Source organism: Haemaphysalis longicornis, unplaced genomic scaffold (genome assembly GCF_048455015.1).
Source record: "Haemaphysalis longicornis isolate Haplotype H1 unplaced genomic scaffold, Haemaphysalis longicornis Haplotype H1 scaffold_3, whole genome shotgun sequence".
NCBI lineage: Eukaryota > Metazoa > Arthropoda > Arachnida > Ixodida > Ixodidae > Haemaphysalis > Haemaphysalis longicornis.
The window spans coordinates 154,677,234-154,702,209 of NW_027526335.1; the positions used below are offsets into that span (position 1 = coordinate 154,677,234).

Sequence of the window (24,976 nt, forward strand, 5' to 3'; positions counted from 1 at the left end):
TGGCGTGCCAGCGCGCGCGCTTCTTCGGCGCTACGCACAAACTCGTGAAGGGGGCCGTCTTGGTCGTCGTGGGTATCGGGGAGCAGCATGGCGTCAAGCATTGTGGAATGTTTCCTAACGTAGACAAGTGCAAATGGCGTCATTTGCGTCGTCTCTTGTTGGGCCGTATTATACGCGAACGTTACGTAAGGCAAAACTGCATCCCACGTCTTGTGTTCCGCATCGGCGTACATACTTAGCATGTCGGCTATGGTTCGGTTCAGACGTTCTGTTAAGCCGTTGGTATGGGGGTGGTACGCGCTGGCCTTTCGGTGGGACGTGCCGCTCAATCTCAACACTTCTTGCAGCAGTTGCGCCGTGAACGCCGTTCCACGGTCTGTAATCAGCTCTTGTTGGGAATGACGATCCCACCGCTGGCACCACTGTTGGGAATGACTATCCCCGGGCGGTCGCCAAGGTTGTGACTCGCCTTCCTGCTCGTCACCGAGGTTGGGAATCAGCCATCCCGACGCTGTCTCCGCTGTTGGGACTGGCCATCCGAGCGCAGTCACCGGTGTAGCGATGTTGCCTTGCTCCGTCCGCTATCGACGCGGCGCAGAGCCGAGCGAAGAAGTTCTCAAGCCGACGAAAACTTAAAGTAACATTTATATACAGTATGTACAGGGTAAGCAAACGTTACATAACTCGCACAAAGGCGACAGCACCCCTTTCACTCGGTGCTTCCGAAGAGACTGGTGCCGGAGAGAAGCCGCCGAGGAAAGCCGACGATGAGAGCCTCCGCGCTTCTTTTATAGCCCGGGAAGTTCGTTGTGGCCCCAAGAAGTTCGAAATGCTCCAATCAGGGCTCTCGCTGCCTGAAGTTTGAATTCCGACGAATTGTAGCGAAGCGGTGAGTCAGCTGCGCCGCCAATGGGGAAAGGGAGAGCGATGCCGCCGCCGTCTCCGTGACCTCGCCTCCGGGCGTAGCGACATGCCCTTGTTTGGGTCGTTCTCCCCTGAGGGATTCAGCCGCGCCGCAGCGTTTCGAGATGCAGGAGTCGGCCGCGCCGCAGCGACAAAGGGAGAGGCGTGACTCAGCCTCGCGGTCGGCGCGTCGCCTCGTGCAACGCCTTTGGGCCAGGCGCTCTGGCACAACAGCACCCCCGCCGCCAGACAATGCGCCGTGAAGACGAGCTGCCTCCACGTGGCTCGGATGCTGGGCGCGCTCGTTCGCCAGGCTCATCCAGGTACACCTCCAGTGCCCCAGGAAAAGGGCGACTCCACGAAGTTCCTCTCCTTGAACAGGTACCAGCTGCCAGGTCCGGATCACAGGTACCTCGCCGTGCTGCCCAGGTGTCTCGACCAGCTTCGTCCGGCTCTTCCTGTCTGTCCTCAGCACCGGTTGCTCATCGTTCTGGAGCTTGCAAAGAACCGACCGACAACAGGCAACACCCAGCGCAAGCAAGCACCCTCTGTCCTCTGTCAGAACACCAGACTCTAAAGCGTGACAAACTCTCCTAGCTAAGTATCTATCCCCAAATTTGGACCCTCTACACCAAGAGGCCCATGCTGGACGTAAAACTCTTAAAAGAAGAACTCACACTAAGTGTCAAACGTAACACACGACATTAAATGATAACTAAGGTTGATTACTTGAAATCACGCGGTGCGGAAATAATCAACTGAGGCAGCAAATGAGGGCAATAATTTTGCTCCCATCTACCTGCTACGATAAAAGCTACTCACGAAGAGGCGAAACGAAAGACACGGGGAGGACGAAGGCGACCCTACTTAGAACGCCCGGCCTAGTGCGTCTGCGTTACCGACTACAGAGCACGCAAACTTCTGCACTGCCCACACGACGCAGCCACATTCCTTTCCGGAATTACGGTTAGCCTCTTTCCTGCAAGTTAGCTTGCGGCTGAAGTACAACACTGGTCGTTCCCGGCCATTCGCATCCTCTTGGCATAGTAAAGCTTCCATGCCACGATCGCTCGATCGCACTGAATAACGAACCTTTCGAAAAGTCGGGGACCGTTAGAACTGGCTCCTCGCTCAAGGCTCGTTTCAGCGCTTAAAACGCGCCCTCCTACTTAGTGTCCGATTTCACCCCCACTGGCTCCGTCATTCTGAGAGCGTCAGTAACGGGCTAGCAAGTGTGGAGTGATTTCTCCCCTAAGTCTAGCCATATCCAGTCAAACCCGAAAAGTCCTTATCTCTGACTTCTGACTTGTTCGTTGGTCGGCGATAGCTTACGTCTGCGGCCACTACGATTTCCGACGGTCTGCGTCGGCCGCGCTACCACCGCCACCGCCACATGCGCTAGATACCTAGATACGTCACTTCGGCGTATCCTATGTGACACTTTTGAATGTTTGACTGATAGGCCTGCCTTGAGCCTGCTCAGCACGACTCGTAAGTGATCTACATGCTCCTTACCATGTGCTAGAAAAGCTGGCGCCATCGTCGAGGTAATGGAGCGCGCACTACGACAGGCCACAAAACACCCGATCCTTTAGTTTCGACTCAAAAGGCCACACGGCGCGCGTTTGAGGCCGAAGCTGAACATGACGGGACGGACTGTCCGAACGGGGAAACGAAGAACGCAGCGTTACAACTAGCTCTTCCCCAAAGGCTAGTTTCGTTATTCGAAGCGCGTTCTCTTTCCGCGGTCATATACAAGCCTCGCAAAGCTGACGCCCGTAATCTCGCGCGGAGCTGACTTCAAGGCCAACATAGCGGCCGGCACGCATGCCTCGCAATCGCGTTTCCGCTCATAGCAGAAAGCTCTGAACTTTCGCTTTCGCACTGAGCGTCTTCGCTCCACTGGCTTGAAATGCGGGTGAAAGTGCCCCACCTTGCTTTCAAGCAAGTCATCGCGAACTGGGGACAACATCGAGTTCGCCTCGCAACGCTCGGCCACCTGGGTTTCCCCGCCGATGGGGATGACGCAACCCGCTTCGGCCGACGGCGGCTCGACTAAGCTACCGCCGGAGCCTTCGGACCGCTCGCCGCTCAGGCTTCGTTGCTCGCGCGTCTCTCGTGTCCCGTTCGCAGGCTTTGCCACAACATCGCCCGACTTAGAGCTCCCACCCGAAGGAACACCTGTTTCCGGGGGCTCTAGCGGCTTCGTCTGGCTAGCCTCGCTGTCCACACTTTCTCGCGAAACCTCGCTATCTCGCGCACTGTGCGCGATCCTTTTGGAAGCCGTCTCTGAGGCCTCCTCTGATTCTGAGCGTTCTGCCGAGATCGTTGAACCCGAGACCGACACATGAACACGATCAGCGGACCCGCACGGCCCTCTATCGGACGTCTCAGAAAATGCTTTATCTACTTTGGGTACGCCATTGCTCTCCGAGAAGGCGGTACGGTCTCTGTCAGCGTCATTCGCTACGAGCTCAGCGGATTTCTCTGTCGGCCCTGTCGGCAGCGCTTCGACCTTGAGCTCGTCCTCGCGTAACCGCTCATCAGAAACCGGTGAGAACGTATCGTTCGTCTCGCCCGGCTGCGTTTCTCCACTGAAGGATTTCGCGCAACCCTGTTCTGTTGCTGGCGGTTCAACTAGCCTACCGCGACAGTTTTCGGTCGGCTCGTAGTTCGGGCTAAGCTTCTCGGCGTCCTTTCGCCTCTCGCTCTCTGGGGAAGAGTCAACATTCTCCGAGAGCGTCCCCGCTTGCGAACTCGAAAGTGCCATGCCCTGTGCCATGCACTGGCCACTGCTCGCGGACTCTGCGCGCGTTTCGAAATCTTTATTTCGAAGCGGCTTCTCTGCCTCCGCGCCGTTCTCGCTTTCCTGGCTCGCTTCTCTGTCCAAGAATACGAGTGCGGTCGCTTCGCGTTTGCCATGCGACGCTCCGTCTTTCGGCTCTGACCTCTCAACAACGAACGGCGGCCGTTGGTCCTGACTTCTCGGACCGCTCGCCTGAACCGTTGGAAAAGTCACGCTAGGCGCCGGCGAACCCTGCCGGAACTCCGACTCTAGCCTCATCAACTCGAGCTGCCTTTTGGCTTCCCGTTCCTGCCTTTCAGCTTCCTCCCTCCGTTCCTGCCTTTCCGCTTCCTCGCGCTCGCGGCGCTCTTCTTCTTCGGCCTCCTCGCGCTCCCGGCGCTCTTTGATATCAGCCCTGGCCTCATTGACTTCCTCAGCCGTTACGTTCTCCTTCCGCATGATCTCAAGGATCGCATGCTTCCGTTTCGCACGGCCTAAGTCAAGGCCCAGCTCCTCGCAAATTTCGATGAGTTCCTTCACTTTAAGGTCCTCCATCGTTTGCATTGGCCTCTTGCTGCTTACCCGCTTTAGAATTCCCTTGCCGTTCCTATACTATCGAGCTACTAGTAATTAAGACACGCGCAAGTAATTCTCTACGCTCCTTTGTTTACCTCTCGGCACTAGCTTTGGTTTCGAAACACTTTCTCTAGGCTTGAAACAATCAAAGCTATACAGTGCTTCACCCAGCCCTTCTCTAAACTACCATAACCTGTGCTAGAGAAGTCTGGTGAACTGAGAGAAAACGTCGAGCGCTTACCACACCAGGTAGTAGCCGTTGCCGGTCGATCCCGCAGCTGCCATCCACTGTTGGGAAGTTGCTATCCCCGGGCGGTCGCCAAGGTTGTGACTCGCCTTCCTGCTCGTCACCGAGGTTGGGAATCAGCCATCCCGACGCTGTCTCCGCTGTTGGGACTGGCCATCCGAGCGCAGTCACCGGTGTAGCGATGTTGCCTTGCTCCGTCCGCTATCGACGCGGCGCAGAGCCGAGCGAAGAAGTTCTCAAGCCGACGAAAACTTAAAGTAACATTTATATACAGTATGTACAGGGTAAGCAAACGTTACATAACTCGCACAAAGGCGACAGCACCCCTTTCACTCGGTGCTTCCGAAGAGACTGGTGCCGGAGAGAAGCCGCCGAGGAAAGCCGACGATGAGAGCCTCCGCGCTTCTTTTATAGCCCGGGAAGTTCGTTGTGGCCCCAAGAAGTTCGAAATGCTCCAATCAGGGCTCTCGCTGCCTGAAGTTTGAATTCCGACGAATTGTAGCGAAGCGGTGAGTCAGCTGCGCCGCCAATGGGGAAAGGGAGAGCGATGCCGCCGCCGTCTCCGTGACCTCGCCTCCGGGCGTAGCGACATGCCCTTGTTTGGGTCGTTCTCCCCTGAGGGATTCAGCCGCGCCGCAGCGTTTCGAGATGCAGGAGTCGGCCGCGCCGCAGCGACAAAGGGAGAGGCGTGACTCAGCCTCGCGGTCGGCGCGTCGCCTCGTGCAACGCCTTTGGGCCAGGCGCTCTGGCACAACACTCTGCGGGTGCGCCATGCCACAGCACAATTCTTGTTAGAAAAAACGGCGCAACCTCAAGCGCTGTAGCCCGTGGAAGCGCCTTCGTTTCGGTATACTTGGTTAAGCAATCCGTGGCGACTACTATCCATTTATTCCCAGTTGTGGAAGTTGGAAAGGGGCCGAGCAAGTCCATGACAACTTGTTCAAAAGGCGTTCTAGGAACCTGAACGGGCTGCAGAAGTCCGGCTGGCCGGCCGGGTGGTGCTTTCCGTCGCTGGCAGTCCCGGCAAGTTCGTACATACTGCCGTACGGTGGCCGATAGCTTCGGCCAGTAATCCGTGCCAGCGTACGTGTGTAACCGAAGTGACCGGCGCTAGGCTCGTCGTGACAGGCCTGCAAGATTTCATTCCTGAGAAGGTTGGGTACGACAAGCAGGTAGTCACTCCCACTCGACGCGAAATTTCTCTTATAGAGAACGTTGCTCCGCAGACAGAATGAGGGCAGTCCTCTGACAAATGCCTTCGGCACGACGGTAGTGTGGCTTTGCAAAAAATCAAACAGCGATCGTAGTTCTGGATCCGCGCGCTTGATTGTAGTGCGGAAGAGATACAAGTCACGATTGGTTTATGAAGCCCAGTTTCTGCGTCTAACCGTATCCCAACATGCTAAACTGGAAACTATTAATAGAGAAGCCATGCGAGCCATCACCGGTCTCCATCGCATCACCCCGATACCGATCCTTCAGGAACAAGCTCAGCTCAACACAATTGACGAACTCATAAATCAACGCCGAGCTGTGCGACTGTCAAAGTATGCATGTCTGCAGAACGGCCATGCACTGTACGACCACTTCAACCCGGGCAACTTGGCACCTCCGGAAAGTCAGGATTAGCTTCCACCCTGGGGTTATACGATTATAACCTCCAACAAAACAACCCATCTGCAGAGAAGGCGGACCAAGGAGGGTAAAGCGGGATTCACACGACGGAGAAACCCTCTCTTTTTGGCCCGCGGGACCCGCTCACGTGACCGGTTTTAGGCTCCGCCCCTCGGTGGGGATAGCCCGCGGTGGCTCCGCGAAAGAAAATTCCTCCGCATGTTTTCGCTCGACGGCGGTGGCCCTCGGCAGGGAATGGAACCTGTTCCTCGGCGCTGTCGTCTGCTAGTCACTCCGCGTAGCTCCGCACGTGTGAATGCGCCGCCAGGCCGGATAATCCGGTCACGTGCTGTTGACGTCACATATCCGTCCGCCTCCGTGAGAGGGTTTCTCCGTCGTGTGAATCCCGTTTAAAGCGCAGCTCTCTCCCCTTCCAAATTACCCGGGACCAGACGATCAATGCCTCCTCTACACCGACGCTTCATGCACAGGAACGCATGGAGTCACTGCGTGGACCAGCCCCACTCATCCCAGCATCGAAGGCAGTATTCCCTACGCCTCTGCCACATGCACCCCAATCCTGCTTGAATTGCAGGCTATCCACGACGCCCTACTATGTGCAGCCGCTTCCAATGAAGACTTGAATACCATCAATCTTCGTGCCGACTCTACGCAAGTGATCCACTATTTGAAACAGGTTGCGCAGAACCCCATCATCTGCCAACGCATCCACCAGCTCCACAGCAAAATGGCATCCAAAGTGGTTGTGTCATGGGTTCCCGGTCACACCAGTATTGCAGGAAATGAACGGGCTGACTTCCTGTCACATAACTGCCCAGCCCCATCATCCCCCGCCCAGCTGCCAAGTGACCGATGGGCCCCAAGAATGGCTGCAAAGGAGGACCTTCGACGCCGAACGCGTGCTCTCATACCTCCGTGTCCGGTTCTCCTCCCCCTCATTCTTACCAGGATGGAGGAGGTTGCACTACGAAGCATCCGACTGGGCATGGCTCTTACTCCTGCCCGCACGAGTGGATGGAAAGGGGACTACCGAAGACATGTGAAATGTCCAACCTGCTGTGAGGAAACGGTTCCGGCAGACCTTCACCACCTACTATGGACATGCCCTGGAACTAAGGACATTCGAAGAAAATGTTTGATGGCAGCAGGCCTAAATTTGCAGCAAGACACGCATTACAATTGGTGGCTCCATGGTCCTGCCTACCGTTCCCTACTGGACTATATCCGGGAGGCCAACCTAGTTTCCTGGATATAGATCGGACCCGCTTGGTGTCTACTAAGCCTTGAGGCTATTAAATAAACGAACAAACAACAACAAGTATCTCCTACCCTTTCAAGGGGATTCGCCATGGTAATATAGCGACAAGGAAGATGAAGAACCAGTGAACCGGACAGGGATCATCATCAGCGTGGACCGCGAGAAGAGCGCGTGAGAGCCAGCCGTCTGCCCCGCTTGCTTCGGACTGCCTTCGCTGAGCATCCTGCTGCATTGCCTTCGCAAATAAACCCATCTTACCTCAGCTCACCCCGTCTACCCTCGAGACTGGAGCTCCGCAGTCGTACCCTACCATCTCCTACTGAGTCAAACATGCCTGGTGATGCCCAACACACCGCGCCACCTTCCCCGCCGGCTGTCATCTGCTCCGGAGCGCTCCGCCAGCGTGACCCGCCGCAGTTCAGTGGCGCAGACGACCAGGACGTCGAGGATTGGCTTTCTTCTTTTGATCGAGTAAGCGCTTACAATCGGTGGGGCGAGGTCACGAAGCTCAGTAACGCGGTGTTAGGATCGGCCAACACAGGAATTCCTCGCAAGCCCTAGAGCAAAGTGTGCGTGGATGAATCACCCAGAGGCACGAGGAGGCAAGAAACCCTGGCGCCAGCGGCGGCGGCGGTTTCAAGTGGCGGCTTCTATATCCTGGGTTCATCGGACGCTGCGGGCCACTTCTTTTCTTCATACACGTATGAAAGAAGGGTCCACCGAAAGGAAGCTGCAGTTTCAAGTGTCCAAGCTCTTCGGTTTCCAACCATCGGCGAGAGCAGGAAGTCGCTTGTCTTTACGTGCTGGGAGCCGTGTTGAAATTCCGTTCTCACGGGGCCTCCAAAATGAAGACTTGCGCAAAGTGGTGCAACTCCGGCACGGGACACGATCCATGACGTGGATATTCACCCTTTCCATCGACCGAGTGGTTCGTGTGCATCAGCCACGCCTCATGTCGTGGGCGGTACATCAAGTGTCGTCCACTGCCCACCTGATTGGACAACCTGTGTGAAGTTAAATTCCCTAGCCAGGGATCTGGGGAATACGAACTCTATTTAAACGGCTGTATTCGTGTTATTCTTGTTCTCCTGTCTCGACTGTCATCATGTAGAATAAACCTCCGGTACAGTTTCCTCCTAAGCAGTCATCTTTAGTCCGACACCATGGCGAGCCGGGACCTGCGGGCCTGAACGAGTCAGACAACCCAAGGGCCCCTCATCTCTAACACTGGTTGGCAGCAGCTGGGATGGACCGTGCCTCATCGTGCTGTCTCTGCGGGTGAGCGTTTGGCTTTTGCTATGGGATTCGCCAGGCTTCAGATTTTGAGAGAATAATCTTGCACTGGGAATCAAGCGCTTGTCAATTGAGAAGGGTTAATCTCACGACATTGCTTGGAAGCAGAGCCAAAGCAAAGCAGAGAAAGCGGGGTCATGGACCTAATGAAATTGCCAAAGTCGGACTTGCTCTTGTTATGCGAGGAACTGTCAGTAGAAGTGCCAAGCAAAATAACGAAAAAAGAGCTGTGCAAGATCATTCCTAAAAGCGTCGAGAATAACGACGAGCTTGTACATGCATGGAACTTAGTTCGAGAAGCTAAAGAGAAAGCGGAACAGGAACAGAAACGACTTCAGGAGGAATCTGAACGAGAGTGGGAGAAAGAGAAGGAACGGCAAAAGTGGGAAGCTGAAAAAGCGGAAAGAGAGCTAAAGCGACTGGAGCTTGAAAAGGAAAGACGAAAAGATGGCGGTAGCGCGAGAGCCGAGACTCCTGAAAGAACATGCGAGGCAGTATCGTATCGGATGGATAAGTACATGCATCCATATGAAACTGGACGGGACATAGGATTGTACCTAGGAAATTTTGAGAGAACTTGTGAACGGGAGAACTTTGCTCGCGGTACTTGGACACAACGGCTTCTGACACTCTTGCCATGTGAAGTAGCTGAAGTGATAGCGAGACTTAGTACGGAGGATGCGGCGGATTACGAGAAAGTGAAAGCTAGCCTGCTGAAGAGATACAGGCTTTCAGCTGAAGCTTTCCGCCAACGTTTTAGAAGCTCAAGCAAAGGCGACAGCGAGGGCTATCCGGATTTCGCGTATGGCCTTAAGACTAACCTTTTGGAGTGGCTTAAGGGAGCAGGGGCCTATGAAAGCCGCGATGGAGTTGTCGAATGCATTTGCCTTGAGCAATTTTATCGAAGCATCCCCCAAGCGGTGAAGCTGTGGGTTCAAGACAGGGAAAATGTCGGCACAGTTGAAAGAGCCGCAGAGCTAGCGGAAGAGTACGCTACTCGCAGAAGGTTGAGCACAGATGAGAGTGCATCACACGCTAGAAACGTGACGCGGAGTCGTGTTCCCAGCAAAAAGAACCTTTCTTCGAAAAGTTCCGTGCAGGCGGAGGCGCCAAAAAGAATGGCGGAAAAGCGGGAAGATCAGTCGAAGAGAGAGGGTGCAGACAAAGCAGGAAAAAAAGAGTTTGAGGCTAGTAGGCCACTTCGCTGCTACAACTGCAATGGTGTCGGGCACTTTGCAGCCAAATGCACCAAACCTAGGGTAGTGTTCAAGTGCGTCGATGAAAGCGACGAAAATCTAGAGCTCCTTAGGCCATACTTGCACAAACTGCAAGTCAATGGAAAACCTTGCAACGTGCTTCGGGATAGCGCCGCAACGATGGATGTTGTCCATCCGTCCTACGTTGCAGCAGACGATTTCACGGGGGAAGTCGCATGGATAAAACAGGCGGTGGAGGAACACAGTGTATGCCTGCCAATGGCTCGGGTGAGGATTTGCGGGCCGTTTGGGGAGCTGATCACTGAAGCCGCAGTCTCGAAGGCCCTGCCACTTCAATACCCTTACCTCTTCTCAAATCAATCGGATCGATTGCTTAACGAGGGAGGCCAGAAACTCGGAGAGGGAGTGGTGCAAGCTCTGACAAGGTCTAAGACTCGCCAGCTCGCCTCTCAGTTAAGTCAGATTCCTGAACCTAAGGTAGCCAGAGAGGCACGTGCCAACCTACCATTGGAACCACTTGAGGAGGAAGAAGTGACGGGTTGTCAAAGGCAGACAGATGCACAAGGCTATGACCGAACAGGGACGATCACTGAGGCAGCAAATGAAGCAGAGAGCTCTGAAGGGGCAGTGTTATCTCCAGCTTCACGCAACTTTGATCGCCTTCTTAAGGTTAACCGGGAGTCACTAATAAAAGAACAGAGAGAGGACCCCACTTTGGAGAGATTGCACGTTACGGCCAAAGAAGGCATTGCTCGACGCAATATAACTGTGCATGAGAAAGGAGGATTACTGTATCGCCACTACCAGGACAAAAAAGGCAAAACACTCGATCAGTTAGTCGTGCCTGAAAGGTACAGAGCGGACATTTTGAGTCTGTGCCACGGGAATGGCTGGTCAGGACATCTTGGGATAAATAAAACAAAAGAGCGGCTGCTAATGGAATATTATTGGCCAGGATGTTTTAAAGACGTGGAGCGCTATGTGAAATCATGCGATGCGTGCCAGCGTGTGGGCAAATCGGGGGAGACATGGAAGGCTCCACTGAAAATTGTGCCACTAATTTCGGAACCTTTCCGTCGGCTTGTAATAGACACAGTAGGCCCTTTGCCCAGGACTAAGTCAGGCTACAAGTACCTGCTTACCATGCTGTGTCCAGCCACAAAATTTCCCGAAGCCATTCCGTTGAAAGAACTGAGCTCCTCAGAGATAGTTGACGCTCTTCTATCGGTGTTTGCGCGTATAGGATTTCCGGCCGAAATCCAGACGGATCAGGCAACAGTTTTTACGAGCGCTTTGACTACCACGTTCCTAGAGAGGTGCGGAGTAAAGCTGCTACACAGCTCAGTGTATCATCCGCAGTCTAACAGTGTGGAGAAATGGCATTCGGTTCTAAAGCGGGTGCTACGTGCTCTGTGCTATGAGCACAAAGAGGACTGGGAGGACTGTCTGCCAGCCACATTATTCGCTTTGCGTACGGTTCCCCACGAAGCTACGGGTTTCACCCCAGCGGAACTTGTGTACGGAAGAGCCCTGCGCTCCCCCCTCCGAATGCTGAGAGAAATGTGGGAGGGCACAGGAGAGAACCAGACAGTGGTAGAGTACGTGCTTCAACTACTGGACCGCCTTAACAGTACGAGGGAGATAGTAAACCGCAATATGAAAGCTTCCCAGGAGGCTTCCAAAGTCTACTATGACAAAAACGCCCGCCTTCGAACTTTCCGCGTGGGCGATCGCGTCATGATTCTTCGGCCATCGAGGAAAAATAAGCTGGAAGTTCACTGGGACGGTCCTGTAGAAGTTATGCAGAAACTTTCTGAGACGAATTATGCGCTAAAGATTCCAGGAAGAGGGAAGCAGGTGAGAATTTATCACTGCAATCTCATGAAGCCGTACATGGAACGCAGCGGGATCGTAAATCTAATGCTAAACGAACCCGAGGAGCTCGATAGCGAGATTTTAGATTGGAAGGAGAACGCAGGAGATAGCGTCAGCGTGGAGAAAATCGTGGCTCTTTCTGTAAATACAGAATCTCTGAGTTCGGGCCAGATTAACGCTCTAAAGCGGCTGTTAAGCGAATTCGCTAATCGATTCAGCAGCCGTCCAGGAAAGACACACCTCCTGACGCACGAAATAGAGCTCACGTCTGACGAGCCGATACGGTCAAAACCATACAGGGTATCACCTCGGCAGAAGGAGATAATGGAAGCTGAAATACAGCGCATGCTTAACTTGGGGGTAATAGAGCCAGCTGAGAGTGACTACACCTCACCGCTGATTTTAGTTGAGGCACCAGGCAAAGAGCCTCGTCCCTGTGTAGACTACCGAAAGCTGAATGCTATTACCAGGGACCAACTATACCCGATTCCGAACATAGAAGAAAGACTAGAAAGAGTGAGCGGCGCAAAATTCATTTCCACCCTCGATCTCGTGCGCGGATATTGGCAAGTACCGCTCTCAGAAAGTGCGAGCAGGTATGCCGCTTTTATCTCGCCGGTTGGCACCTTTCGACCCTTAATGCTTAGTTTTGGGCTGAAGAATGCCCCCTTCAGTTTCTCGAAACTCATGGACATCGTACTCAGGGATATGCAGGGCTTTGCTCTCCCTTATTTGGACGACGTCGCTATATTTTCAGAAACGTGGGAAGAGCATCTAGAACACCTTAAGAGCGTGTTTTCTAGGTTGCGAGAGGCCGGACTAACTATGAAGGCGGAAAAGTGTAGGTTTGGTTGCGCTCACGTGGCTTACTTGGGCCATGTTGTCGGCCAGGGAACTAGGAGTCCATCAGAGCTAAAAATTGCTCCGATCGTGGCATTTCCCCAGCCTCGAACTAAGACGGACATTCGATCCTTTTTGGGACTGGTCGGATATTACCAGCGGTATATCCCGAACTATTCACAGCTGGCAAGCCCCTTAACTGACGCGTTACGAAAGGGAGCACCCACTAAAGTACCCTGGGATGCCGAAAAAGAAAACGCATTCAAGAGTCTCAAGGCAGTGCTTATGTGCCGACCTCTGCTCCGAACCCCTGACTATTCTAAAGAGTTTATAGTCCAGTGTGACGCCAGTGATAGAGGAATGGGTGTTGTCTTAAGTCAAGTGGGCGACGACCGCGAAGAACACCCGATTCTGTACGTCAGCCGTAAGCTGACCTGTAGAGAGGAAACGTACAGCGCTTCGGAAAAAGAGTGCGCCTGTTTAGTATGGGCGTCGCAGAAGTTGTCGTGTTACTTGTATGGAGCAAAGTTCATCTTTGAGACCGACCATTGCCCTCTCACGTGGTTGAGGCAAATGTCCCCCAAAAATGGTCGCTTGCTCAGATGGAGTCTAGCTCTTCAGGAGTATAATTTCTCTGTACGCTACAAGAAGGGAAAACTGCATGCGAATGCTGATGGCTTAAGCCGACTGTTATGAAGTAACTCAGTTGGATCGCCTCCGGGGTTTCTTTTTATTTTAACCTAGTTTAGGGCAGTCGGCCAGTGGCGTTTTCTGCGGGACCTATACCCTTGCTTTGGCGGCACCAAAATTCAGCCAAAATCAAATAGCTTCTGTGGTAAAGTGTTTCTTTATCGGTGCAGGAAGCCTGGTGGGTCTTTGGCAAATTCTGAACGCTTGCGTGTGGGGCGGTGCAGTGTTGCATGGGATAGCCCACTGGTGCTTTCCTTTGTTAATTGTTCAAGATCGTATGTTCCTTGGTGGAAGACGGCCCCTACACCCAGTTCCAGGCTCATCTCTTCCTGCCCAGCGGTCGTCAACGCTGGCCATTCGAGATTTTTCGGGCCGCGGAGGAGCTGTTAGGATCGGCCAACACAGGAATTCCTCGCAAGCCCTAGAGCAAAGTGTGCGTGGATGAATCACCCAGAGGCACGAGGAGGCAAGAAACCCTGGCGCCAGCGGCGGCGGCGGTTTCAAGTGGCGGCTTCTATATCCTGGGTTCATCGGACGCTGCGGGCCACTTCTTTTCTTCATACACGTATGAAAGAAGGGTCCACCGAAAGGAAGCTGCAGTTTCAAGTGTCCAAGCTCTTCGGTTTCCAACCATCGGCGAGAGCAGGAAGTCGCTTGTCTTTACGTGCTGGGAGCCGTGTTGAAATTCCGTTCTCACGGGGCCTCCAAAATGAAGACTTGCGCAAAGTGGTGCAACTCCGGCACGGGACACGATCCATGACGTGGATATTCACCCTTTCCATCGACCGAGTGGTTCGTGTGCATCAGCCACGCCTCATGTCGTGGGCGGTACATCAAGTGTCGTCCACTGCCCACCTGATTGGACAACCTGTGTGAAGTTAAATTCCCTAGCCAGGGATCTGGGGAATACGAACTCTATTTAAACGGCTGTATTCGTGTTATTCTTGTTCTCCTGTCTCGACTGTCATCATGTAGAATAAACCTCCGGTACAGTTTCCTCCTAAGCAGTCATCTTTAGTCCGACACCATGGCGAGCCGGGATCTGCGGGCCTGAACGAGTCAGACAACCCAAGGGCCCCTCATCTCTAACACTAGCTCAGTAACGCGGGTTTCTCCTTGAGGGGCGTGGCTGAGCAATGGTTTCTGAACCATCCAGCTGATAGGTCAACGTGGATCGCATTTACGACGAACATTACTGGTGTATTCGGCCGCCCAGCTGTGCGCCAGATGGGCGGCCGAATCCGTCGATGCCTGAGCAAGACACCGTCAAGCACATCCTTAAAGGCATCGACGAGGACGCGTTCCAGATGCTGCTTGCGAAAAATCCCCAAAACGTAAGTGAAGTCGTCTGCCTGTGCCAAAGTTACAACGAGTTGCGCAGGCAGCGCACCTTGACTCGTCGCCGACTGTCACAGCGTCACGACCCACTCTGTGCGCTGGAAGTCGACGGAAACCCGTCCCTGCTGCGGCGCATCAAAGAGCTGATTCGTGAGGAGGTCGCCCGGCAGATCTCTCTCTTGCCTTGTTTATCGCACCAGTCGTCGCCGACACAAAATCCTGCCCAGTCGTCGCCACTCCATCAAATAATTCGGGAGCAAGTCCCTGACGCCATTCCAGCTGCTCCCGAGCCCTTGCCTGTTGCGGCGCCACTTAGCTACGCTGAAGTTGCGGCACGGACCCCGGCTCACGCTTATGTGCCTCGACGCCGCCCACAGCCGCCACCACATCTTACTCAGGTTCGCCCGCCGCCGCTCCACACCAACCCCTGGCGAACGCCTGATAACCGGCCAATATGTTTCTCTTGTCGAATTCCTGGCCACGTCGTACGTTATTGCCGCCGTGGGATTCCGCCGCCAGGAGACGCTTACCGACGGCCAGCCTACGCTGGCGAACCTTGGAGAGCTGGGGACGGTGAACGCGATCGACGGAGTGGTGCGGTAGCTCGATGCTCAGCGACGTAGTCAGAAATGGCGACCGGTCTTTCCCCGAATTGGGGCCGAACAGCGTTGGGTGGGAATCCAGGCAGTCCGATTTCGCGGTAGGGGCACCGGCGATAAATGTGCCCTGGTTCGCCACAGTGATAGCAAAGCGGCCGGTTGTCGGGAGTTCGCCAAAGGTCGGTCTTGCGTACTTGGGGACGATAGTATTGTTGCGGACGGACCGAAGAGTTAGAACGAAACTGCTATTGGGCAGTAAGAGGGACTGCTCCTTGTGGCCAGCATTCGCCTGGTTCTGGCGGGTGGTATGGAAGAGGCGGCGCGGCAGGTCTAGTGGTTGCGGCCGGAGCCTGTGCAGTGAGAGCCGTGGCGAAGGAGACTGGGCATGGTGACGCTGGCTGCACTGCTGGTAGGGAAAAGGCGTTGCGAATTTCATCGCGCACTATGTCGGTGACGGAGGCCTGTATGGGTCCCGACGGGATGATGCCGCACTTAGCGAGCTCTTCTCTCAACACCGCGCGGATGAGATCCCGAAGGCGGTTGTCCTCATCCGTGGCCATGGCAGCAGAGATGCTCGACGATGTTTTGGCGCCCATGCGGTCGTATTGTCAGGAACGCTGTTGAAAAGCTGCCCTCTCAATGGAAGTAGCCTCGTGGATGAATTCTTGGACCGTACGTGGCGGATTTCGGACGAGACCGGCAAAAAGCTGTTCTTTTACGCCTTGCATAAGATGGCGTAATTTTTTGCATTCTGCCATGTCTGGGTCGGCGCGCTTGAACAGACGGGCGATGTCCTCCGTGAACACAGCCACACTCTCGTTCGGCTTCTGAGTCCGTGCTTCCAGAAGACGCTGTGCTTGTTCACGGCGATCGAAATTCGCGAATTTCGCTTGAACCTCGCGACGAAAGTCTTCCCAAGTGCGCAGGCTCGCTTCCCAATTCTCGAACCAGGTTCTTGCACCGTCATCAAGCGAAAAATAGACTTGCTGGAGCTTTTGAGTGGCACTCCACTGGTTGAATGCAGCCACACGCTCGAACTGTTCAAGCCAGTCCTCAACGTCTTCGTAAGCCTCTCCGTGGAAGTGGGGGGTTCACGGGGCTGCTGAAACGTCACCGTAGTAGGCATGGCCTGCGCCATTACCTCTGGCTGAGAGGTGTGCCTCCTTTATGTAGACTGCAAGATAAGGCCCTGTTCTGGGGGAAGGCCGGGTTTCCGGTGGCTACACCAATGAACCGGAGCGTGGACAGGCGAAGGTCTCTAGGGGCTAACGTACGGGGGCGTACGGGGCATCGGAAGCACCCTCCACCAGTGTTGCGTCCTGTCAAACAAGGACACAGGAAAGTTGTCTTCGCGAAACGCAGGGGCAAAGTATTTATTAGACGAGGTGCCTAAGTTGGGGGAAACATGCAGAGAGCACCAGTTGGTGGCTAGCAATATGGCGAGCAAGAACCGAGCACACGAGCCGCTAGCTAACGCGCTGCTTCGTCGTCCTCTGCTGTGCCCATCACACGGCACGTACCCACGCGGGGGATTAGCATGTCCGTCCTACTTTATAATGCTCTCATCCCACAGACTGGCACGTGACAATATATATATATATATATATATATATATATATATATATATATATATATATATATATATATATATATATATATATATATATATATATATATATATATATATATATATATATATATATATATATATGAGAGAGAGACGGTGTCCACTTGGCTGACACCCTTGCTGTCGGAAAATTCCCAGTGTTTTGAAGGTTATTCATTGTATATGCCTTATAATAGCTCTATGTTTGTGTCTCAATGCTTATGTGTTTATACACATGCATTGTAGTTTGTTGAGGTCGATTGATTTTGCTTATCACAATGGCACCGCATTCCGTAGGTCATTGCGAGGTGTCGCATGTGCGCAGGGGTTGAAACAAGTGAGTTTTGGACATTACTGATTTCCTATTCTAGTTTGTTCCGTTTCCTTTTACACCCTTTTTACCCTCACCCAATTTTCAGAAATAAATGTTTACTCTCTCTCTCTCTCTCTCTCGTCCTGTTTTGTTGCTTGTTGTGCAGAAAAAAGGGGCCAGCGCGACAGTCTCTACAGCAGTCCCACGGAAGTCCCTGAGGGGAAGGTGCGCCAGGCTGTTCCCAGCACCTGAAGAGAGGGTGGGTGTCTTCTGCTATGCCACCCCCTTTCTTTTACATCACCTCCTACCCTTTTTGATAGGAGCGTGTCTACAGGATGACACCTAAGTTCCCTTGCGTGCTTTGAAGGTGATACTTATCAACAGCTTATTAACAGCAGTTTGTCGTACTTGTCAACAACTTATCAACAGCAGTTTGTGATACTTATCAACAACAGTTAGTTATACTTGTGAACAACTTGTTTACTGTTAAATGATATTTGTGTCTCTTTGCTTTTGTTTCTTTGCGCTACGGCTCTAATTGCGTCAGCAAGCAGACAGACTGGCACACACCACAGCTTCCCTAGAATCTTGGTTTTGCGCGGCTCGTGGGCAACTGCTCGCCTTGCGTGCCATCACATTCAGGTGTTGCACGGCATGCCATATTCTACAACTTTTACGTTTCCAATATCACAGTTTTGTAAATTTTGTGAAACGGGCACCATGGCCCCTGGAAGCTCCCAAGTGCTGGCCAATCCCCAAGTGGGTATGTGCCGCGAAGGCAGGAACAGCGATGAAGGCAACACTTTTGGTTCTACACTGGTAACGTGTGAAAATAGCACAGTTGGTAGGTCACTGTACTGCTATAGTTCGCAGACCTGGGTTCAAACCTGATCGAATCACACATGGCCCTTTTCTTGGCCAGGCAACTACAACAACAAAAATGGCAACGGCATATTTTCACAGAATTGTGCGCTTGAGGCTATAGCCTTAAAAAGCATTCACTTGGGGTGTTGTCTCCTAGCCCTTTCAGCCTTGATTTTTTTATTGCAAGCGGAAATAGTGGTTTTGCGTGTTTTTTACAGCTTTGGACCTCCGAAGCACACAAATGAAACAACGGTAATAGTGCCGGTATTTAATAAATTGCAGGCTTTACAAATGATTGTCAGTAGGCAATTACAAATTTTCTTTCTTGTAACAAACAAGTTTTTTACTTTTTGTCACAAAACATATGACACTCTGATCCTACAGAATTATATAAAGCGGGTAATCGAGATATTCACAGGTTTATAGACATTTTGACAAACCGGAATTTCTGTTTTCTTACCCGCCATGCCATCATACCCTGTGTCCACTAAAGCTTCTTCTGTTTCATATTGTTCAGCCCCGCCAAAACTCAGCAATGCTGATGTCAATCGCAAAAAACACACTTGAACAACCCTCGCCCAGAAAACCAGCAGTTTTCGTTTTGATATGAAGGCGCTAGAAGATATTATGTGTTGTGTCGTCAAATGATATTGCCAGGGCCAAATCGGCTAGAAATATGCGAGCAGTCTTTTCATTATGTTGCGCTGCAGGGGAAACAGGCGCTCGGGACACTAGTCTATGTCTCGTCGATGCTGCTTTCAGTTACTGCACATCAGCTTCCCACTGTCGCATGCATGACAGCTTGCCCAAAAAGCGACGGGCAGCACATCGAAACAAATTGGGCACTTTGTTTTCGTACACCAACTTTTTGCATCTTTGTGCAAGTGTTGTTACAGTACCGAGATGAGGGCACAGGAGCAGTAGGTGTTGAATCATAGATGATAGAAGGACCTGTCTGTGATGTATAAATTAGGCTAGTAATTCTTTTTGCCACCCGCCGATGTGGCTCAGTGGCTAAGGCGTTGCGCTACTGAGCACGAGGTCGCGGTTTCGATTCCCGGCCGCGGCGGCCGCTTTTCTGATGGTGGCGAAAAGCAAAAATGTCCGTGTGTACGAGATTTCGGCGCACGATAAAGATCCCCAGGTGGTCAAAATTAATCCGGAGCCCTCCACTACGGCGCGCCTCATCGCCTGCGTTGCGTCGGCGCGTTAAACCCCCACAATCAATCAATCAATCAATCAATCCTTTTGCCGGGCATGGCGCGTTGCCATTGTAGAAAGGTTGCGGAGCAGTCATATAACTGCAACGTTTCATTTTTAATTTTATTTTCTGGCATGATAATTGCAGCCTGCCAAAATTGTCATGGCCGGGCTACGCTAATACCAAATGTTTACGAGTGCCAGCACCGCGTAAGGTGAAAGCCGACTGTGCACAAAATATAATATGCGTTGTGAGGCAGTAAAAAATCAGGCGGGATTCTTGTTGAAATTAAGGTTTATTGAAGTGGACTTGTGCTCCATCATAAGAAAACACAAGCGGCAAAGAAGCCCTCAGCCAAGCGGCATGCACTCTCAAGCATCAGCGAATCGAATGCTGTGGCATTAGCATCTCAGTGTTTTTCCGTTGTGGTATTCTTAAACATTCACCCCTTTCCTTCCAAAAAAGCTTGCCGACGTGCCCTGCAAAAGAAGCAAAGTACAACACAAGATAAGATAACATCAAAGGCACATAATAACAAGATAAAATCCCGCAGCTACTGAAACTAGTTGCACATATTTGGGTGCATATGCTAGACAGTGCAGCAGAAAGGGAAGAGGAAAGCTTAGGTGCCCTGTTCTGCGAAAAACAGTGCTTGTCTAATCAAGAAAAACGCCCTAGCTGTAAAAAGTAAATGAAGAACACACGTAATCCGACTGGATTTGAACCCTGGTTTCCACAGTAGCAGCCCAATGGGCTACCACTGCTATTCCCGCGCGCCTTTAGTGGTAGAACAAAAGATGTTGTCAATAGTTTTGCTCTCTTTGCGGCACCTGTAGTCAAACCCGGTTTCATCGAACGTGCTAAAAAACGCCAATCAGTTCGATGCACAGAATACCGTACTTACCCGATTCTAACGCGCACTTTTTTTTCCGGAAAAATAGGCCGAAAAATTGCATGAGCGTTAGAACCGGGTACGAAAGTGAAACTGCCGAAACAGTGGAAATTTCGTCCCACCCATCACCATAGCAATGGCACCAGCGGCAACGAAGGTGCATCGCTTCCACGAGCGGCTTCCACGCGTTAACAACGAGCGGTCAGCTAAAACGTGCGCCTCTGAAGAAGCTTGCAGAATGTGTGTGTGAGGGGTGGGCTACGATCCCATCCACCATGGTTGAACGTTCGTTCAGAAGTGTGGCATCACAGACGCGCTTAACGGCACCGGGGACGAGATGTTGTGGTCAGCGGAAAGCGACAAGGAGTAAGATGAGGGAGATATACTTCGGGTAATAAATCGCCAGTTTCTCTCGCATTTGTTTTTCTGGGTCACAAAGTTCCGCGCGTGTTACAATCGGAGGTGCAAGTTTTTTTGGTATTTTTGTCTGGAAAATCGGGTGCGCGTTATAATCGGGTAACTATAATGGCTTGATATAAGCAGGTGGTGGTGCAGTTATGAAAGGGAAAGAGTCACCCACTGCAAATGAACGTCCCGAGCTAAACCATGTTTAGAATGTACCAGGGGAATTTCTTCACCGCCACAAGAGAAAGCCAACTTGGGAGGCACTTCTGTGGCATTTGTTGTTCGATATACCGGGAGTCACTCGTAATTTTGTTCGATGTAAGTGTAATTTTTGTTATATATTGTCAGTGTAAACACTCCGTGTTCAGGAATAGTTCCACGCAAGCAGGTTCAGTATAGTCAGGTTCAATGTACCCTCTTCAGGGATTCACCCAGTCTGCTTGATGACGCAGTTCATGCCACAAGGCGAAGAAACGAAGGCGAAGAAAGGTACGCAAATGGCCATGTTTTCGCTTTAAAAGCACGTAGACTTCAGTGTCCCAAGGAATTCTGAAACTTTTCCCCTGTGAGGACTTAACGCGTTTGCAGTGTTAACTGCCCTGGCGGAAATATGTGCAGGGGACCACCACTGACAAGCTGTTGAAACCTGCGAATCCACCGTCAGCGAGGCAGCAGCAGCAGCATTCCAGGCGCCGGACCTTTTCCCCACCAAGGGTGAGCTGCGGGCCTGCCTGATCACTGCACCGAGATGCCCCTTCTCCTCACCAGTTTGCTGCGCAATGCCGTTCATGTCGCTGGCTAGTTGTATTGGCACATAAATAACGCTACCTCGAATATAACGCGAGGGGGAAGGCATTTTTGGATATATCTTTTCGTTCTCCCTCTTCCTCCTAGTTTTATGACCTCTTTGATGGGTGGGCTTGGTCTAGTGTTTACAAGTCTGCCTCCTTCCATGCAAATTTTGCTCTTGCCATGCGACACCCCCTCTCCTCTCCCCTCCAAACTCTAATGCTGCTTCCCTCTCCCTCTCATCATGATGAAGGCTAATTAAAATTCACTCAATTGGATTCAATTTTTTCATAATTGCACTGCTCGCTGGCCATTGTTGGGACCTTTTCTTTCCATTGTTTTTAGAAAAGCTTGAAGACTTTTTTTACTGTCAACTTTTATCTTGCCTCTCTTCGACAACATTTGTAACACTGTTTTTGTAGTTGTTATGAGGGAAAGCAAGTCAGGTTTGGTCTTAATTAAATGGACACTCCTAGTGTCAGCTGTGTACTCAAATTTGAACAATGTATACAACCCGTCTTAGTAGTTTGGAAAGATGTTGCCTGTACTGTACACTTCCTGTTCAGGCATTCTTTCGGGTTCTGTCCGGGGGGCTGAATAGAGTGACGAAGAGACCGAAATTTTCATTCTTACGTAGCCTGCAAAAGACAATTGTCTTTACAAACTGGGAGCAAACTCCCCCTTCTTTGCTACTCTTCTGGTCACAGTGACTGCCCTGATGTTCTTTTATTCGCATCTGCATTCCAGCTTAGGACCTTGTTAGGAATTTAGACTGACTACTCTTTGGTCCAAAATACAGCTAAAGGCTGTGCGTTGAGAAAATGACGCTGTACGTACAAAGTGAAAAGCGTACAGGTTTAAACTTTCTCTCAAAAAGACAGGGCGCATACCAAGGAGCTCGTGTATGCATCACTTGCAGCTCTTTGACTCCGTTTTTGTTTGGTGGCCAAGGTTCTGCTGGGAAGGTGCCCGCTCTTCATCAGCCAACCGCCCCCATCCTGGGAGCCCAGCAGGTGCGAGAGCTGCGGTGCCAGGCGCGGCTTCGAGCTGCAGGCCATGCGTGTAGAAAGAGAGAGAAACAACATTCACTGAGCCCATTTCAGGTGACGCTCGCAGGCGTCAGACGGGGTGGAACCCTATTCACAAGTCCCATATGAGTCCTATAGCTCCTGGCCCCTGGACGCGAGCCCTTGCTGCGTCGACAGGTCGGGGCTAGACATCAAGATCTCCCATCGCTCGGGTAGGGGGGAAGAGGAAGGGGGAGGGAAGGTAGGAGATTCTTGAGCTGAGTATACTCCGCCAGTATGTGCGGCAGGGTGCCTTAAGGTCAAGTATGGTTTGGAGGTGCAAGGCTGCGCCCTGTTGCAAGATGAGGCCTCACTCCTCACAGTTGGTCGGGGACTCATGATCGCCACGCGGAGTTTGAACCATTGAGTTTTAGACTAATAGTGTACACTGGAGGGAAGTTTGGCGCTGCAGTCGCGTACCGTCGTGGGCACCACCGTAGAGGCCGTGTGCTGCGTGGCGAGTGTATGCATGAAAGCCCCAAAGCTTCTGTCGCGAACCCCTCGTTCAATTTACTTGTTTCTCACTTCGCGTGGAAAGCACGTTGTATTTGGAAAGTGCTCGGGCAGGAAATAGAATGTCAAGTTCAAGTAACTCAGTTAATCAATGAATACCGATGCAAGCTCAGTTAGTGTGGCTATATAGCCTTTGTGGCTCGTTTCCGCTTGCTTTCTTGCTGTTTAGGCTTCTGCAGTGTTCAAGGGGGCATGCACAGCCACAGGAATGCTGTCCACCTTTCATCTTTGTCCCGGAAGACCGGGATGCGTGTCTAGCCGACAGAAATGTTCCCAGCCAGGAAAAGGTTGTCCCGTGTGGCTAGCCGTGCCTTTGTTGTATTAGGTCCAAGTGATGCCGAGTGTGCCTTGTGACTCCAGCCGAATATCTCTCAGTTTGGCAGGGGTAATTACCGCATTATAGCATGCTAAGTGCGCAGGTGCGTCCTGGTCGGCAGGGTTATGCTCACTGTCGGGTCATTCGTCAATGTATTGAAAAGCTTAAAGGGACACTGAAGTGATTTGTAAACATTGCGGGATTACGAGCGCAAATTGTATACTCCGGAGTCCCCAGGCCATGTTTCGACCACTCTGGGCGCGTTTACGCGATTTTATTTAGTAGAAAAATTAATTCGAAAATGCTGTCCTCCTCTCTTTACGCTCGCCCATTTTCTGTGGCGTTTTCGTGTGACGTCGGGAGGAGCCGAGCTCGCAATTGGCTGCGCTACTGCACGGCTCCCCGGCCTTCAGACAGAGTCAGTCGGCCCAGCATTTCGTCCGCCGGCCGCCGACGGGTCGTCGCAATTCGTTCCTTCAGTTGAAACGAAGCCAGGACACGTTTGTGAATGGAAGAATCTGCCTTTCTTTACTTGGTTAGTTTGTACACTGTATCTAGCTCCAAGTCAAGGTCGCTTCACACAAGCGCTGCACAAGCGCACATGCGACGCTTCGCTGACTGGTACGCCAGTAGGAAAATATAAGGCCTCTTGAAGGCGGGAGAAGAATCAGCGAAGTCAATATAGGTACTAAGGAAATAAAATCGAGTGATATTTTTACCGTACAGCGTAAAACTAGGGTGCGGGAAGCACTTTTTTGCGCTGGGCGAACAAGCACAGCGGTCAGCAGCACGACTACGCATCTGCGAACGCTTTTCCGTCTAAGAAATGCAATTGCTAGACGTTATATATTGTGGAAACTTGGGGGATGCTTACTGCACGAGCGCAAAACAACAAATAGTCACCTAAGCTGCTTGAAATGCCAAAACGAAATAAAAGTGTACACTGGTTATACAATATATACCTTATATTACCAAGGTCAGCAGAGCCCGCCCCGTGGCCGAGTGGTCTGGAGCGCTGGGCATGTCAGCGCTAGTGTTTTGCAAGTCGCGAGTTCGAATACCCGCGGGTGCGTGCTTTTTCTTTATAAGTTAACTTTTTCGTGTTCCGCCGATGTTTTAAATGCAGAGCATTTCAGTAACTCACGATGTCACCCGCGCTGACGTCCGTAGTCGTAGTTCGCACCCCTCCCCCTACACTATATAAAAAAAATACTATCCGGCGCCTGGTTTCGATCCCTGGACCCTGCGGGCGGAACGCAATGTACATGGTGCTCTACCCACTGCGCCACAAAGCCGACACAGAGTGGGAGGCTACGAACGCGCCTTATCCTTGACTCATTCAAACTACGTCAAGAAGCTGCTGATACAACGCATTCACTACCACCAACTCCCCAAACACTAAACGTTAACGCAATACACCAACCCCCTATGCGACGCATTTACTCGAGTCCCCCTCGCGGGTAGATGGGCCCAATTTTTTGTATACTGAGTTCACCTTTTTTTGCGCCGCAACGTTCATTGCTCCACGAACTAGTTCACAGAACGCGCGCAGGCCGGCACTGGCGCGCTAGAGAGTTCTCGTTGGCGTGCTATTGCCATAAGCACCGACTGTTTGCGGGCAGTGGGCACAGGCCAGAATCAACAGACCCTTGGCCTGGTGCGAATACGCTTTTTACGATACAGGCATGAGTGTGGCAAGATCCAAATATGGGGGGAAAGTGCATGGCATTTAGCGTCTGCGGGGACGCGGAGGG

General features: G+C 52.1%; 2 protein-coding genes across 2 annotated transcripts in view; one reads left to right on the forward strand and one right to left on the reverse strand.

The window, feature by feature from the left end:
* Window positions 1–8,558: 8,558 nt before the first annotated feature.
* LOC144175152 (uncharacterized) lies at window positions 8,559–14,299 on the forward strand. Its single transcript, XM_077704239.1, has one exon. It carries the CDS (start codon window positions 8,835–8,837, stop codon window positions 13,323–13,325), a length of 4,491 nt encoding a protein of 1,496 aa, XP_077560365.1. The 5' UTR covers window positions 8,559–8,834; the 3' UTR covers window positions 13,326–14,299.
* Window positions 14,300–19,664: 5,365 nt separating this feature from the next.
* The window catches only part of LOC144175156 (uncharacterized), a 100,484-nt gene continuing 95,172 nt past the window's right edge, over window positions 19,665–24,976 (reverse strand). The window contains exon 24 of the mRNA XM_077704242.1: window positions 19,665–19,719. The gene's annotated coding sequence lies outside the window, so the exon portion shown is untranslated. The remainder of the gene's footprint in view (window positions 19,720–24,976) is intronic.

Excerpts from the sequence above, each read along its gene's own strand:
- LOC144175152 (XM_077704239.1), top strand. The coding sequence starts at position 8,835 with ATGGACCTAATGAAATTGCCAAAGTCGGACTTGCTCTTGTTATGCGAG.